Below are 18,223 nucleotides of genomic sequence, written 5' to 3'. Positions count from 1 at the left end.
TTCTAATATTGAAGTGTAAAGTGTAATTTTTCACTTTCTGAAGCAGCCCCGGGAGGGGAGGTCGCCGACCCTGTTAACTGATCTAAATGGATACATTTAGGAGGGTGATACATTTCTTATCTTTGTCCCTGCTGAGCAGAATCTCTGGGTTTCATTACAGGCAGCTGTTAGAATTGATACAATAGTTGCTAATACTCCAGAGATGCTCCTGAGAAATATATCAAATCAATGTTGCAAAAACACTTTAGAGAATCTGCACCTGAATTACTGAGCTGCCAAACTCAAACACCACAGACATGAACATTCAACTTTAAAGGGATACTGTCATGGGAAAAAAAAAATTCTTCAAAATGAATCCGTTAATAGTGCTGCTCCAGCAGACGTCTGCACTGAAATCCATTTCTCAAAAGAGCAAACAGATTTTTTTATATTCAATTTTGAAATCTGACATGGGGCTAGACATATTGTCAATTTCCCAGCTGCCCCAAGTCATGTGACTTGTGCTCTAATAAACTTCAATCACTCTTTACTGCTGTACTGCACGTTGGAGTGATATCACCCCCTCCCTTTCCCCCCCCCCCGTAGCCAAACAAAAGAACAATGGGAAGGTAACCAGATAACAGCTCCCTAACACAAGATAACAGCTGCCTGGTAGATCTAAGAACAACATTCAATAGTAAAAACCCATGTCTCACTGAGACACATTCAGTTACATTGAGAAGGAAAAACAGCAGCCTGCCAGAAAGCATTTCTCTCCTAAAGTGCAGGCACAAGTCACATGACTAGGGGCAGCTGGGAAATTGACAAAATGTCTAGCCCCATGTCAGATTTCAAAATTGAATATAAAAAAATCTGTTTGCTCTTTTGAGAAATGGATTTCAGTGCAGAATTCTGCTGGAGTAGCACTATTAACTGATGCGTTTTGAAAAAAACGTGTTTTCCCATGACAGGATCCCTTTAAGCTTAGATTTTGGAAAAACAGTAAAAAATAAATAATGGAAAGTAGTTGAAAAAATTTCTGGGGAACAATCTGAAAACAACTGAACTGAAAAAAGTGTTTGGAAGGTGAACAACCCCTTTAATAAAAGAGTGAAATGGAAGAATAATTTGCATAAAAAACGAACAGCAATTGTCATTTTGCTATGATAATATTCTTTATTACACAGCTATCACACTGCAAATATGAACTGAGCATAACGCATTCTTTAAGACCTGCTTAGAGGTTTTAACATAAATAGCGACTTTTTTTCAGTTTGCACAAAGGAATATTTCATTTGCATTGTGCATATTTTTTCCTCTAACAACTTATTACATTCGCCCACAACTTATAATAATCAGGTGGAGTTTTCTCTCACACACGTTTAGGTAATGAATAAGAGTGTAGCTGAAAGGCCACCTTGTTCAGTTCTGCATCAATGTGAGAGGATATTTCATTATCAGGGTCATTTTAATAAACTCTTGAAGGGAAATTCAATAAATAAAAGCAGTGTGTGCCCTGGGAAAGAGAGTTTATCAAAGTATAAGCGGCTTTCATATGCTTATGTCCTTTGTGCTGTAGATTAGCTTCAAAATAGGAGCATATAAACATGTTTTATGGCCTATATCTAGGCAAATGAATGAACTTCAACTTAATTTTATTATTTTCTTTGCTATAAAATCTATCCTAAGTCATCAATGACATGCTGATAGCAAGGGTGCTACTACCATGAGGCAATGGTAAACTCGGGTTGCAGAACCTCACAGCAAAAAGTCACCCCTGCTAACTTTAGGAGCCGAAATTCCAGTTATTAAAGGGATCCTGTCATGGGAAAACATGTTTTTTTTTCAAAACACATCAGTTAATAGTGCTACTCCAGCAGAATTCTGCACTGAATCCGTTTCTCAAAAGAGCAAACAGATTTTTTTATATTTAATTTTGAAATCTGACATGGGGCTAGACATTTTGTCAATTTCCCAGCTGCCCCTGGTCATGTGACTTGTGCCTGCACTTTAGAAGAGAAATGCTTTCTGGCAGTCTGCTGTTTTTCCTTCTCAATGTAATTGAAGGAGTCTCAGTGAGACATGGGTTTTTACTATTGAGTGTTGTTCTTAGATCTACCAGGCAGCTGTTATCTTGTGTTAGGGAGCTGTTATCTGTTTACCTTCCCATTGTTCTTTTGTTTGGCTGCTGGGGGGGAAAAGGAGGGGGTGATATCACTCCAATTTGCAGTACAGCAGTAAAGAGTGATTGAAGTTTATCAGAGCACAAGTCACATGACTTGGGGCAGCTGGGAAATTGACAATATGTCTAGCCCCATGTCAGATTTCAAAATTGAATATAAAAAAATCTGTTTGCTCTTTGAGGAATGGATTTCAGTGCAGAATTCTGCTGGAGCAGCACTATTAACTGATTCATTTTGAAAGAAAAATGTTTTCCCATGACAGTATATCTTTAAACCACTATTCTAGTGTAGAGAGTGCAAATAAGCTCTCTGCACTGGCAATGCAGACCAGGTCTGGACTGGGATTCACAATAGGCCCTGGCATTCCAAGTACACAAAGGCCCAAGCAGCCCTCCACCAGCCCAACAAATAGTCACCGTCTATGGCAACTTACAGCAGCCCCTCTGTCATTTGTCATAACCCACAGATTGCCAGTCTGGGCCTGATACAGACCCTACAAACTTGCTCTGACTCTGAATTTGTGAGCACAGGCAGGGTTGAGTGATGGTGGGCCTCAGACCTCATGAGCCCTGCCGACCCAGACCCTGAACACGCCGTCAAAGCCATTTCTTTTCTGACCTGGCTGCCAACCCTATCACAGCCCCATGAAGAAGGTATGCGCTGGTGGGTGGGGAACAGAGGGGGCTTTGCGGCTGGAGTGGGGGGCCCGGGAGGGGATGATGTGGCAGCCCTGGTGGGCCCAGACCCCTCCAGTCTGATGCTGACTACAGGTGGGGTGAGGGGAGCAGTAACGGGGATGAATTCACAAAATGGCGAAAAATTCGTAAAACGCATTGAAGTTAATGGGCGTCAAAATAATTTTGATGTGTGACAATATTGACGCGAGCGACAATTTTAATACACGCAACTTTTTTGTCCAAGTGCATTAAAGTCAATGGGCACCCGAATAATTTTGACGTACAACAATTATATTCTTGTGACTATTCTGACACGCGACTATTTTTTTTTATTTAGATTTTCGATGATATTCAAGTCGGGGGACTGTGTCGGCCATTCCAGAATATTGTACTTCTCCCTCTGCATAAATGCCTTTGTAGATTCCGAAGTGTGTTTAGGGTCACTGTCTTGTTGGAATATCCAACCCCTGCGTAACTTCAACTTTGTGACTAATGCTTGAACATCCTGAACAATTTGTTGATATTGGGTTGAATTCATCCGACCCTCGACTTTAACAAGGGCCCCAGTCCCTGAACTAGCCACACAGCCCCACAGCATGATGGAACCTCCACCTAACTTGACAGTAGGTAGCAGGTGTTTTTCTTGGAATGCGGCGTTCTTCTTCCGCCATGCAAAACGTTTTCTGTTATGACCAAATAAGTAAATTTTTGTCTCATCAGTACAAAGCACTTTGTTCCAAAATGACTGTGGCTTGTCTAAATGAGCTTTTGCATACAACAAACAACTCTGTTTGTGGCGTGAGAGCAGAAAGGGCTTTGTTCTTTGTGCAAATTGTGTGAATTGTAGAACGATATTCAGATACACCATCTGCAGCAAGATGTTCTTGCAGGTCTTTGGAGGTGATCTTTGGGTTGTCTGTAACATTCTCACAATCCTCCGCATATGCTGCTCCTGTATTTTTCTTGGCCTGCCAGACCTGGGTTTTACAGCAACTGTGCCTGTGGCCTTACATTTCCTGATTACTGACAGTTTAAACCTCTGAGATAGCTTTTTGTAGCATTCCGTTAAACCATGATACTAAACAATCTTTGTTTTCAGATCTTTTGAGAGTTGCTTTGACAACTTGCAATTGGCCACTTTAAATACTCTACCTTTACTCATGATTGGACACAACTACCTGGCTTAACAAGCTAATCAAACCAATTTGGTGTTGCCGGTAATCAGTATTGAGCAGTTACATGCATTGAAATTAGCAAAATTACAAGGGTAACCAAATTTTTGAACAGCCAGTTTTTCACATTTGATTTAATTTCATACAAATGAAAACTGCTTCACTAAAAATCTTTGTTCAGAAAACACCCCAGTACTCATATGTTCCTGGGAAATGAAAGAGATATAGCTATTATCTTTCTTTGTTGAAAGTGGAGTAAATTATTATGCAGGCTAAGAGGGGTTCCCAAACTTTTTCATATAACTGTACTTGATGTTCGGTCCTTGCAAGTAAAGGGCATTTCATCCAATGTGGGAGATTGTACTGGAGATGATTAGGGGCTGGGTCCAGGTGCTTGGGAAGTGCAGAGAAAGGATCCAGCCAGTATCGTTACTGCTCTGCAAAAAAAGTAACTATAATACTAAATGCAAACTAATCTGCAATGCACCAAGTTTCTCTAAACTGAATAACGTACTTCCCTAGGGTAAAAAGTTAATAATACATGCATTGTGTAGTATATGGTAGGTAGCATTATTCAGGGTTTTATGGACATCTGGCATAGCACAGAACTAAACACAGTATTTGACTCATAGGAAATCCACAGTTATTGTGCATTACATATCAAAAACATTCTGAAAAAGAAACAGATGGTTCATTTAGATTTGTTTGAGTTCTATTTTGGGACCCGCACAGCTGCACACAGACGTTCATAACACTGGCCTGCTCTGCATGCACTGCTCACTTTGGTAAAATTATGGTTTCCTCCATGAGTTTAGTTAATCATATATTCTGCCAACCCATAAAAATGATGCTGCAAAACCATTACAAATCAGAGCTATTCGGATTTCAGAAATAAAATGCAGCAATAATGCAAGGGTATAAATGGATGGCACTCTTGGGCTGAGCAAGAACCTTATTGAAATATATTAGCTGCAGTCTTCTCCTACTGTTAATTACAAAATCATTTGTCGAATAATGTATTTGATTACAAAAATAAAACAAAACAAGGAATGGGGCAATATACAGTTGCACATGCTGCAGCACTCTTAGAATAACATTGGTCAAAACACTGATCTGTACTCGTATCCCATTAAAATAAATGGTTATTGTTATGCCTTTGGCAAAGTCAGATGGAGATTACTGAGAAATGCAGAAGCAATCATTGCTGTACTGTATAACTCTATATGATTCTACCAATTCCTCCTATAGCTGTGGGTTTTCAAACTTTTCAACCCCCACTTGAAGGTCCTACCTTGGGTCACACCCCACTTAGCTCATGAAACAAGAATAGCTATAGGAAAATATCAGTATATCAGTCACGAAGTTTTAAGAATATCTAGGACCAAAAATACAGATGCAGCCTAAATCTCACCCTATCTGACCTTTAGTCTTGGCTTTCAAGAGTATTTAGGAGAACAAATGATCATTCTCCCCAATGAGCCCTAATCTGACTTCAGACTGAGCCCCCCCATCACTTCTTCAAGCTACACAGTTTGGGCACCACTGTCCTACAGGTAATGTGTTTCCTATTCATTTGGATCTGAAGTGAATGCAAGTAGGAACGAGTGTTTTGTGGTTCTACGTGAGAGTACCGCTAGTAAACAGGTTACAGGGAGCATATTGTGTAATGCAACCACTTCCAGTCTTTCTGCTTTAAAATGTGTTAGTGGTCATCTTTAAGATTACCTTACAGCTCCTTGCTCTTATCTGTTTAAACGTGGAATTAAAGACAAGAAGAGAATCACAATGTTTAAATACTCTGAGCTGTAAATCAAGGGAAAAAAACAGAGATAGGCTTGAAAGCACGATGCATACACTGCACTGCTGGCAGAACTCAACTCTAGCCATTCCACTTCATGCTGTAGCAATCTCATGCTGAAATAACACAACTGTCAAGTTCAGATTTGAGTGCCTATGTCTTTCTGACTGATGTAAGTGATGCCTTTCAGGTTGAGTCAAAATTATTTATTTTACATTTCCGTTCAGAGTCCTAGTACCTACCTTATAATTGACATTACTGCACAATACATTATATGGCCAATAGTATGTGGACACTTGCCTGCCTAACATCTCATTCCAAAAACAAGGGCATTTATATGAAGGTATTCACTTTTTTTCCCACTACTCTTTTAGTGGCTTTCCACTACATGTCAGGGATTTGCTTCCATTCATACATGAGAAGTTGAGCACTTTTGTTGGTACCTCAAATTAGCATTCCAATTCATCCCACAAGTATTTAGTTGGGTTCAGGTCAGTGCTCTGTGCAGGTCAGTCAGTCTTCCACTCCTGTTTCTGCAAACCCATTCTCATATGGATGTTGTATGTGAACATGTTTATTATCCTGCCTAAACAGGAAAGGGCCTTTCCCAACATTGTAAAGCATTTGTGCTTTTATGGCTGCACACACATAACTTTATCTTTATAACAGATACATAATTAACAAATTCTATCTGAATTCCATTGTTTACAACACTGTACATCAGAGGTTTTCAGACTTTTTGAGTTCCTCCTTTTTTAGTCTAGCATTTGTTAAAGGCCTACGCTCACCTCACTGTGTCCAAATCATTCACCCCCCCTGTTCTTCCTATTCTAAATTGTCTTCAGACAAGGAGCCCACATTCACTCCACATAGGAGTACCAGCTGTAGAGTTTGGGAGCCTCTGCTTTAAACCTATGTTCTGCTAGCATCAATTTGTATTATGTCTCCAAACGTTCCCTTAATTTCTCCCTTATCGGTAGGTATAGCCATAACAGCATAGATCAGACACCAGATGAAGAACCTCTGTTTTTTGATCAAGGAATATGAGGTTATTTCAGAGGTCAGCAAAGGATATGTGTCCAAGTATTAATCCACTTTTCTAATGAGTATTATCATAGTCTAACATCTCTATTAGTAATTATCTGTAGGAGCAACAGTTAAAAACAATTTTCCTGTAAGAAAATGTAGCATTTTCTTTCTATTTGCATAAAATGCTGTGGCTTTAACTTATTTTAAATCTGTAATACAATGTACAGTAAAATATTGGCTGCAGCAGGTCACACTTTATTCTGCTTGTCACGTTGGATTATCCAGTTACATCTGAGAATGAAAAATTATATTGCTACCAGAAACCCACTGTTGAAAATCTAAATCACACTAAGTACAGAACCAGGAGTATCAGAGCTGTTATAAAAGCAACGCATACATCACATTCCAATGATTAGAGGGGCAGTATATTTCCCCCTTTTTTATATTGGTTCAATGAACATAATTTTTTTTGGGACATATACAGTATATTTTGTTTTTTTGTCATATTTTTACTAAACTTGGCAACAGTTAAATTATCCTTTATTTTTCTGAAGAGCTTGTTAAAACAAATTACCAGTTCAAAAAGGAAATCCTCTGTATCATTCTGCAGCTTAACTCAAAAATTACAAATGCTGGAACAAGGGGAAAGTAGGGCTTTGCTTACAAGGTGGGATTATCAGTGAAGTATTTTATATATGGAACTTACTGCACCACCCAAAAGTTTCAGAATCTCTATAACAGTAATTATCCAGGCCTTCAAAGATATGCATGAGAGTCACCATCTTGGATTTTATTTGGAGTGTAAAACTTGCATGCTTTGTGTGGTTTGGCAGCTGTTAAGATGCTAAGCTTAAGGGTCATCGCAAGTCATCAGGCAGAAAATTAATTTAACTCATCATAGAAACTGATTCTACAGGGCAGAATGTTAAATTCTGATGCTAATTGCATTGGTAGCTGATCTGCCATGTAATGTGAATCTAAATTAATTACGAATCAGCCTTGTCTTATAACTTTAATATTCAATATACTGTATGAAGTGTATTATCTGTCATTCCCTAAGCTAAGGTAACTGACCAAAGCATGGAGCATGTGCAGTGAATCAGCAAAAAAGTAGATGAGGTGCTACTGGGGCATCTTCAGAGGCCCACATTTTTCCTCCTACAGGCTGTGGTGAGCTGTTAGAGAACCCCAAAGCATAATGATCAGAATTTCTGCCCTACTTCTTTGTTAAAGGAGAACTAAACCTCCCATTGAAAAAAGTCCCATCTACTACCATAGATAGTCCCTGCTTAGCATCTTAACAGCTGCCAAACCACACAAAGCATGCAAGAAGACTGAAAATCCCAAAGATGGCACCCATGAGCTCCACTGCTCTACTCTGAACAGATACATGAGCATGCTATTAGGGACACTTTCAAGATTAATGAACTATGCTGGGGGGAAGCAGGGAGGGGGACTAGCTAGGGTAGTAGATGAGGTTTTTCTTATTGGGGGAGGTTGACTATCTAGGTAGTAGATGGGGCTTTTCTTATTGGGGGGTTTAGTTATCCTTTAAACTGTAGTTCTCCTAAACTTGTGCTCTTAGAGAACCTAAATCTGGAATATAGGCCTAACACGGGGAATCCTAAATGCACCCTGCTTCAATGCGGAGGTTTGTGGACCTATACCGGGAACACACATTACACAGATTACCCAGGTTACACATCTCATACCCTCTATGGGGTACAAACATAAGGGACAAAGACTAGCTAGGGGTACCAATTCCACTAGTTTTTTTTTTCATTTAAAATGTAGAAGAAATAATATTTCAATATGTTGACATATTCTTGACAGGAAAATGCATTGTTATCATTAAAACAAATTAGGTTTACCATGATGAATGATGCCATTCTCCAATAAGGCCTGTCCAAGATTCACTCCTTCCTCTGATTTGTGGATTTCTCCAATTTCCAGTAACCAATCAACAAATTCACTGTCAACATAACATTGACATTGAGATTATCATATATTTTCATTATAACCAACAGCACACATCATGTTATTTTATCTGAATTTTCATATACTATATCTTATATATATCTTAGAAGAAAAAAACTCAAAGGCACCGAGTTTGGTACCCAGACCTCCACCATAAACTCGACACCTGGTTATTTTTAATTAAATTTGGAGAGCAACTACATTTTTTTAAAAAAAGATAGATTAAAGTGATATAAAATTTTAAAAAAAATTAACAGCAGAAGAATATACTCCACCTTCCAAGAAAACATTTTGGAAATGAAGTGAGCTTCTTTTTCCTGTCTTTGATCAGATTTCCATGTTTGCACATCATTTTATAGAGTTTTTCTCCTTGTTCAGATATCATCATCCAGGTATCTTGTTCCATGCCAAGTCTCAAGCCTGAAATCCCAACAAAAATATATTTATGATATATTTCTTTGCATTATGAAAAATATGTAATTGTTTAATTTCCATGTATTTGGAGTCACATATTGTAACAAAGGTATAATTAAAAAAAAATTGGCAAGATAATAGTATAAAATATTTCTTGGAAAACAAAAAGTTACCAAAGGAAATGTCCCTAAAGTGAAAAAGCAGAATTTTTTTTTAAAAATTGACTGCCATTTAAAGCAAAGGACATGCAAAACTGCAACATAAAGGGTTAAATCTCAGCATAATGTTATGTTTATCTCCAACTTGCATCTGCCAAGTCAATGGGAAACAAACGTGTAAACACTTCTATTAATGGCATGCAGGAAGGAACAGGAAGGGGGGTTCAGGAGAGACAGTAGCTTCATAAATTGGTCCATTGAGAAAGCTTAAACACCAATCACATCCTTTCCTTATCTGGGAATTTTGGAATATTCACACAGCCAAGACTTTATGGTTACACATTTATCAAAGTGTGAAAATAGAGTTCATCCAGTTTACCTAAGGGAAAACAACTCTCCCCACAGATAAATATGTCCCTATATATTATGTTCACCTGAATAAAGAGCTGTTGTGAATCCTGTTATTACCCTTTGATGAATATGTCCCTATGTGCCCCTTCTTTAGCTGTAACCTTGCAATACTTAGGGACCAGCATTTCAAGCCAAAATCTAAAGTTCCTCTATTTGTGCTACTGGAGTCCATGTGTAGAACACGGAACGTGCATATAATATGAGTTGTATCTCAGTGAAACACATGTACATCTGTTACATGATATTTATAGGTGCCTTGTTTATCTGCGAGTCACCTTGCATCTGGTGCTGAATGAAATGCCTTTCGGCAATCACAGGAAAAGAAATGGGGAAAATATGTAACAAGAAGCTAACTTGCCTTTGTGTGGATTCTGCTGCCAACCTCGCCTACTCACTTCACCTACTGTTTTCATTTGGATTATACTTATAGAATTAATTGCCACTACAGGTCATGGATACTGCTTTTCTGTTGTTAGCATTGATTAATGTCTTATTCAGTATAACACACACTGTTTAGAGACACCTGAACACTTGCAGAAAATGCACGTAATAAGTTAAACGCATCACTATAGATTACTATTATAACATATTCCAACATATTCCGCAGTGCTGTACAATAAATAGATGTATCCATCCAGGGTCAGACTGGACATTGGGGGCTCATCGAGTTCCAAACCTCTGGGGCACATGCCGGAACTCCAGGCCCCTCATGCTCATACGTGAATGGCGGCACACATGTGCAAACGTCTGAGCACACCGGCCGCAGTTTGATTTTTTTGGGGGGCCCGGCAGATCGGGGGAGGGGGTCTGAGCCGGCATGGGCCCACCGGGTTTTTTCCCAGTGTCCTGTCCGACCCAGTCAGACCCTGTATCCATCGATCAAACAGATTTACATGCAAAAACAGCTATTAACCAATACAAGAGGTAAAGCGGGCCCTGCCCAAGTGAACTTTCTTTTTTATCCATAGAGGTGGACCGGCCAAGCATAGGCCCCATCCTCATCCTACTAAAGCTGCCATACTACGCTCTGGCCCTGAAGCACTGTATTTATAACTGGCTCCCTACAAGGCTGGCATTTTAAGTGACTGGTTTACATGAAATTATTCAGCATCTCTGTATTACTGGTAACAAAAAGATAGTCACGGATTAAGAGAAATCACTTTAAATGAGCAGCAGATGGCCATTGGGAGTTCATTCAAACAGCACATGCAGCATTGTTACTTACTTTTCCGACGTTCCCTCTCCTTTAATATAGCCTCCAGCCATTCTTGTTTGTCCTCTGGGGTCTTCGCCATGCAGACAAACCATTTGTTCTTGGCTGTATTATGTATCTTCCAACCATTGACAACCATGTTTCCACTGCTGTGAAAATCAGCTAGAAAGGTGATAAAACTCACATTACTTTGAGGAACATCATCAATGAAGTATGTATGTATGTATAATTTTACTTTTGACAAATCTTTTTTTAATTTTTTTAATTATGGATCAACTTTTATTTTGTTGTAAGAAAGCAAATCCCTGTTTTGCAGGTGTATACATCTGTATAAAGTATAGCTCCAACTGTTTAGTGAAATGGGTGGGTTTGTGATGTCACAGGGTGGTGAATGGGCAGATCTGTGACATCTGGGGGTGGGATATGGGTAGATCACGGACTCTCTCTCTTATCGTGCACAGTAACAGGTCTATCTCCTGCTGCCAGTAATTTGCACCCGAAACCAAACTTATCCTCTGATATCATCTGAAGCGGTGGAGCAAGTAGCATGGCAAGGGGGCAAGGGCAGTAACAGAAAGGAGTGGGGCCAGTGTCCTGACAGGCACAGCCCAGATGCCCCCCCCCATTTACTTTAAATCCAGTTGCTTTAGATTTACATCTAATAGGTATACTATGACCTGGATGAATGAAAATCTTCATAGACATATAAATCCAGTTTGGCATCTCTGGGTCTGCACACAGTCCTACCCCACATGGCACAAACCTCTCCCAATTGGCCCACCCCCCTTACATGGTTTTTGCCAAGACATAGGCGACAGAGGTGCACGGCACAGCTATGCCCCAGACACAAGGGATTTCTGAATGAAGGAATGCAATTTTGTGAGTTTTTGAAAAAATGAAGTTAAATGTAAAAGCAATCACCAGTAGTGCTCTTAACTATATCTCTATGCTTTCTCCTGAAGAAGCACCCGGGATTTGATTAATTGATTGTGAGTGCCGGTTCAACAATGTGTGTGTGTGTGTGTGCGTAATCTCATATAACTAAGAAGGGCCACACATTTCTGTTTATAAATACACATCCATTTGTGTTTACTTTCTCTCTCTCTCTCTGTTCTATGGTGCAGTAGAGAATGTTGGTGCTTTACAAGTAACATACAATAATACTCTCATTCATTATTATTTTATACTTCAATAAAAGTTACATTTCTATTCAGCCTCCTTCAGTAATTCTGTGCATAAACATGTGGGTAATGCTGTGCATGTTAATAAGTTATTAGACAGTTAAGCATTGTATATACAAATGAGGAAATGTCAGGGTCTCAAAGTATTTAGTATTCGCTCCATCAGGAAGTGGATGACTAAATATTCCGGTTTATTGCCATTCTGCTGTCTCCAAGCAGATGTGTGTTTGTATGTTTCCAGGGAGAAAAATGTACAATCCAGTCTACCCTATTGTGTAAACGCATTCCACGAGTAAAAGGCCCTGTCAGGCCATCCCAGCTACATCCTAGAACCATAATCTATACCAACGGCATGTACGTATTACAGCTATTGTACAACTGCCCATTCTAACATGATGGTATTGGAATAAGGGATTCTGGAGACCAGTATGCTCCATGCCCCTTTTGACCACTCCCACTGTAGGCACATCTATCTAAAGGAGAACTAAACCCTAAAAATTAATATGGCTAAAAATGCCATGTTTTATATACTGAACGTATTGCACCGGCCTAAAGTTTCAGCTTGTCAATAGCAGCAATGATCCAGGACTTCAAACTTGTCACAGGGGGTCACCATCTTGGAAAGATACACGCGAGCTGCAAGGCCTATTTCATGTTAACTATACCTGCTGGAGTTCTTGGTAGACCAAATGCATTGCCACTACATTTAGGCAGGGCTGGTCCTATCAAATGTGGGGCCCAATTGGGACCATGTTGGCGGGGCCCCTAGACAAAGTGTTGCTGGCTACTGACACACCAAGTATTTAGGAAAATAAGGGCATACAGGCACAAAATAGAAAGGAAAGGGGCAGACAAGGTAACATAATAGGGGCACACAGGGTAAGAGAGAGAGGGAGGAAATAGGAGAGTGGACTGGGCCAATTAGTTTGGGGCTGGGCCGATTCAGCTTGGGAGCAGGCTTGGTTGGATTGGGGGCAGGCAGGGCCTATCAAGGTTGGAGGAAAGCTGGGCCTATGAGAGTTGGGGGCAGGCTAGACCTATGGATTTGGGGATGGGCTGGACTCTCAAAGTTGGGGGCAGGCCAGGCAGCATCATGTGCTGAGGGAAATATTATCTGTGCTGCCCTGTGGTGCGGGGCCCCCCAGAGGTGCGGGGCCCAATTGGGCCCAATTGGTCCAATTGGCCTAAGGCCGGCCCTGCATTTAGGGGCACATTTACTTAGGGTCGAATTAACCCTCGATATTCAACTGTCAGTGTTAAATCCTTCGAATATCGAAGTCGAAGGATTTAGCGATATTCATTCAATCGAACGATCGAAGGATTTTAATCCATCGATCGAACGATTTTCCTTCGATCACAAATTGGCTACAAAGCCTATGCTTTGAATTTAAAGGCTTTGTTTTTAAAAGTTATGACATATACTATTTCTGAGAGATGCTGTTTATTTAGTTTAAGTCTGAAAAAATAAAATGTTAAATTCTGCTGCATGGAAACATAGCACCCCAAGAACAGTTTTATCAATAGGCAATTGCTCTACCACAGCTGGTGAATGAAATACTACCCTTAGGGGTGTGTATTCTACACTTTCAGTTTCAATGCCCATTTCTTTAAGGCACTACACAGGGATTACAATTTTCACTTTAACTGGCCAGGAACCAAGTAAATGCTGAGCTTCTATTAAGGACAATTATGCAGTTTTCTTCAGGATAGCTCTAAACACCAACTACTGTAGAATTCAAAATGAGATAGCACTCTCAAGCTCATAGCGAACTTCTGCTGCTCCTTCATTAGCTGCTACACAACCCTCAAATTGGAGTTCCATGAAGACAGTATTTCATACTCCAAGCAGAGAGAACAGCAGAAGATAAAGGCAAATAATTCAAAAACTTTAAGCACAACAGAAAATTTACTATGGACAGGACAGTCTGTAGGAAAAGCTTGTTTAGACCGAACCATCCGTATGACCTTTCTTGTTTGCACAGAAGGCGAGCTGTTTCTCTCATTACTCTTATAAATAACTGTTTTGTTTAATAACACAATTACCTGTTCCATCATCAACATTCTCCACCTCCATCACTTCTGTGTTGATTCGACCTCGGAAAATATAGCGGTGACCATCTGTAGATGCTTTGTTATTCTTCAAACGCCTTAAAATAAAAAAGAGGAAAGATACCTTCACCTTGATATAGTAGCTATTATGCACTGTGTGCTTTGTCTCTCCCGCAGAAAATTGTTCCCATGGGCTTCATTCATGGTCATTAGAAGTGTAAAGTTATACGTCACATTCTTGACACTGACTCTATACAAAAAGGTAATGTGAAAATATTATTATAGACTATAAGATCAGATAAGGGCTGAGGATTCCGTGCTCTTCCATAAGGTGGTTTTGGGTAATACACAATGCCCAGGCAGTTGTGGGGGTCACACAAAATGTTGAAGTTTAAAATGAGTGCCTCAGGTGTGTCAGTCTGGCAGCTCAGTGATCCAGGTGCAGATTCTGAGCTGTTACAAATTTTTACATTAGTTGATGTAATAAAAAGTAATTGGAAAAAATCTTTATTTCGGGTGAACAGTTTGAAACCAACTGAACTGAAAAAAAGTGTTTGAAGGTGAACAACCCCTTTAAGGCAGCATGGTTACTATATATACTTCTTATATAGGAAGTGGTTGAAGGCATTTGCCAGTCACTGTTTTCTGTACAGTGTTGGTCAGAAATTCCCCAAGTGATGTTTGCCTAAAGCTATATTGGTACAGTGTTTACAAGGCCACTTTGAGCACATGACTGATGGGAAGTCCATCTTTATATGGGGGGAAGGTTCAGGCTGGGTAAATGTGGTGGGGTACCTAACACACATGGCTCTTATAAGGTTTTAAAAAGAATTATGCATAGATAATTTTTTGTTTAATGGAGAACTAAAGCTCCGCAAAAACTATTCTAGACACAGCATATCTTAGATACACTTCTGTACCAGTTCAAGGACATCACACCCTACAGCAGTAATGATCTGTGTCTCACAAGATGCATGCAGTAGCTCCTGCTCTAAACTACTGTCAGTTACCTGAGCTAGGGACAGACCCACAATATACAGTTTATATATATATATATATATATATATATATATATATATATATATATATATAGGGACTTTGGAAGGCATGCAGTGGCATAACGTGGCAGCGCCACTAAAAAATCTAGGTGGGAGCCTAGCACAGTTCTAGGAGGGGACCTAACAGTTCTCTTCCCCTAGCCCCCCTCCTGACCCTCTTGCCCAGCACCTCCCGGGCTGGCACTGCAACGCTATTTTAAAGGTGAAAGATGGGTCAGGGGACTATGATGCAGTAGACCCTGAGGTCCAGGCCCCTCTGCAGCTGCAGGGTCTGCTGTATAGGTAGTTACACCAGTGAAGCCATAAATTATTACTGTTATAGGGCCGCTGAACCTCTGAACTGGCACAGTAAGCTTTGTTTGATCCACAATCTTTTGTTAGCCTTTAGTTCAGATTTCAGAATCAGTGCGACGAACCATTAAGGCATCAGAAAAGATAAATATGAGCAGACAAAACCAAAAGAAATAGCAAACTTATTTACTGGCCTCTACACAGATTAAGCAAGCCACAAAACAATAATCGTTGTTATTCATTACTGCCTCTGCACAATTACAGGTGGGCCAATGGGCACAAAATCACACCATTAAATAAAATGCAAGTTATTTGCCCCCCCCCATGAAGACATGGCTGCCAAAAACATGCATTGGTGTATTCATCTGAGGAATTCAGGTCTCTGTTCTCTGTTTTGGTTGAGACCAAAGGCAGGGCTTAAAGTGCAAAAAACATACAAACACACTTAATCAATGACCCCCAATGACTCCTTAGGAAACCTTGCAGCTCACCTGTCTGCAAGCCGTTATTATTATTAACAGTGAAAAGGGGGCACTTCTAAGTTTACAGTATACTTGTCTTTTTGTGTTTTATCATGATATTGTTTAAACATTTCTGTCAGCATATTCTGTTATCACAATCCCTTGTTTCCCTCAGGAAATCGGGGAATGTATGAGACTGTTTATCTAAAGAGACTGCGAGGGTCAAGTACATACATGAAAACAATTTCCATACCACATCCTTAACACTACAAACTGGCATTCCTGGGAATACAGAAAAACAGGCACAGACAGTAATACACCGCTGCGAGAAACATTACCGAGCCTGGATAAAATCCTCAGCAGAGAAAAAGTCCCTAAATTTCACAAATACAGCGCACACTTCACAAGTGAAGCCAATGACTAAATAGGTGGAATATTTACTGGAAATAATGCTATAGTAACATCTGCTAGTAACTATATAGTACAGTGTTCAACTAGGAGCAACAGGATGGAATTTTTTGCAGCAAACTGGTGACAGAATGGGCCCCATACGATCAGTTAGAACCAAACACACAGAAATATTTTCCTGCCGATGCACAAAGCTGGTATTACATGGTGGATCAGCAGATGTGGAAATGAAGCTGAGCCGCAGCTCCTCCTCACTTCTTGCTGTTCTGCTTGTTTGTTGTCTTTGCACAAATGATTAGAAAAACATAAAGATGCCATTACTATTTGTGTTCCCTCCATCCCTTTGGCCCTCTGTCCGAGAGTGTACCACATTGATATGTGTATGGCTGCCTTAAAGGGGCTGTTCACCATCCGACACTTTTTTCAGTTCAGTTGGTTTCAGATAGTTCACCAAAAATAAAGAGTTTTTCCAATTACTTTCTATGTGTGCCTGTTTTTCTAATATTGAAGTGTAAAATTACATTTTTCACCTTCTAAAGCAGCTCTGGGAGGGGGGTCACCGACCCTGTAAACTGTTCTAAACTGTTCTAAATTGATACATTTAGTTGATAATTTTTTTTATCTTTGTCCCTGCTGAGCAGAATCCCTGAGTTTCATTAGGGCCAGGGCACACAGGCAGATTCGGGGAGATTAGTCGCCCGGCGACAAATCTCCTCTTCTTTGCGGCGACTAATCTCCCCGAACTGCCTCCTCTGCCTTCCCGCCGGCTAAAATGCAAATCGCTGGTGGAATGGCACTCTGAGTGATTTGTTTTCCGAAGTCATCCGAAGTTTTCTCGTCAGGCAACTTCGGGCGACTTCGGAGAACTAATCGCACCGAGTGCCATCCCGCCGGCGATTTACATTTTAGCCAGCGGAAAGGCAGGGGAGGCAGTTTAGTCGAGATTAGTTGCCCCAAAGAAGAAGAGATTTGACACCGGGCGACAAACCCCTCCGAATCTGCCTGTGTGCCCTGACCCTTAAAGGCAGCTGTTAGAATTCAAACAATAGTTGCTAATACTCCAAAGATGCTGCTGAGAAATGGATCAACTAAATGTTGTAACAGTTTACAGTCTGCACCTGAATTACTGAGCTGCCAGACTCAAACACCAGAAACAGGGACATTAAACATTAAACTTAGATTTTGAAAAACGGTAAAAAATTCTTTATTTATGGGGAACACTGAAAACAATTGAACTGAAAAAAGTCAAGATGCTTGATCTGAAGGAAAACCACTATTCTCACACATATCAACTTTGTTGGTATTTATCAAAATATGTCCCTGGAGTTTTCCTGACAAAAAGCAATTTGCAAGCTAAACCCTGTCAAGATCCAATTTTACCAATAGGGACATTGATGTGTATTTAAACTGACCTGAACTCGAGAATTCAACAGTTGTTTTAATTTTTGCAAAACATGAGCATATCTCCGATAATTTTCGCATGATCAAGAAAACATGAGCAACAATTGATACATATGTGAGTCGAGAAACTCTCAGACATATTTTGTGAGCAACATTTGGCAAGAAGTACAGGGATGGGACCTGTTATCCAGAATGCTCGCATAAGGGATCTTTCCATAATTTGGTCCCCAAGTCTGCAAAAAAATGAATCAAACATGAATTGAAACCATCAGGATTGTTTTTGCTTCCAACAAGGATTAATTATATCTTGGTTGGGATCAAGTACAAGTTACTGTTTTATTATCATAACAGAGAAAACTAAAT

General features: G+C 40.0%; 1 protein-coding gene across 3 annotated transcripts in view; it reads right to left on the bottom strand.

Annotated features, from left to right (window-relative positions):
• Positions 1–18,223, bottom strand: part of LOC108719287 (phosphatidylinositol 3,4,5-trisphosphate-dependent Rac exchanger 2 protein) — a 176,723-nt gene that overhangs the window by 99,992 nt on the left and 58,508 nt on the right. For all 3 annotated transcript variants that reach the window (XM_041566483.1, XM_041566485.1, XM_041566484.1), the window contains 4 exons: positions 14,236–14,339; positions 11,024–11,173; positions 9,091–9,235; positions 8,710–8,810 (listed from right to left, as the gene is read on the bottom strand). In XM_041566483.1, coding sequence (XP_041422417.1) covers positions 8,710–8,810; positions 9,091–9,235; positions 11,024–11,173; positions 14,236–14,339 — 500 coding nt within the window. The remainder of the gene's footprint in view (positions 1–8,709; positions 8,811–9,090; positions 9,236–11,023; positions 11,174–14,235; positions 14,340–18,223) is intronic.

Source organism: Xenopus laevis, chromosome 6L (assembly GCF_017654675.1).
Source record: "Xenopus laevis strain J_2021 chromosome 6L, Xenopus_laevis_v10.1, whole genome shotgun sequence".
NCBI lineage: Eukaryota > Metazoa > Chordata > Amphibia > Anura > Pipidae > Xenopus > Xenopus laevis.
The sequence above is the reverse complement of the archived record's forward strand: the minus strand, read 5'-3'. Positions and strand labels throughout refer to the sequence as shown.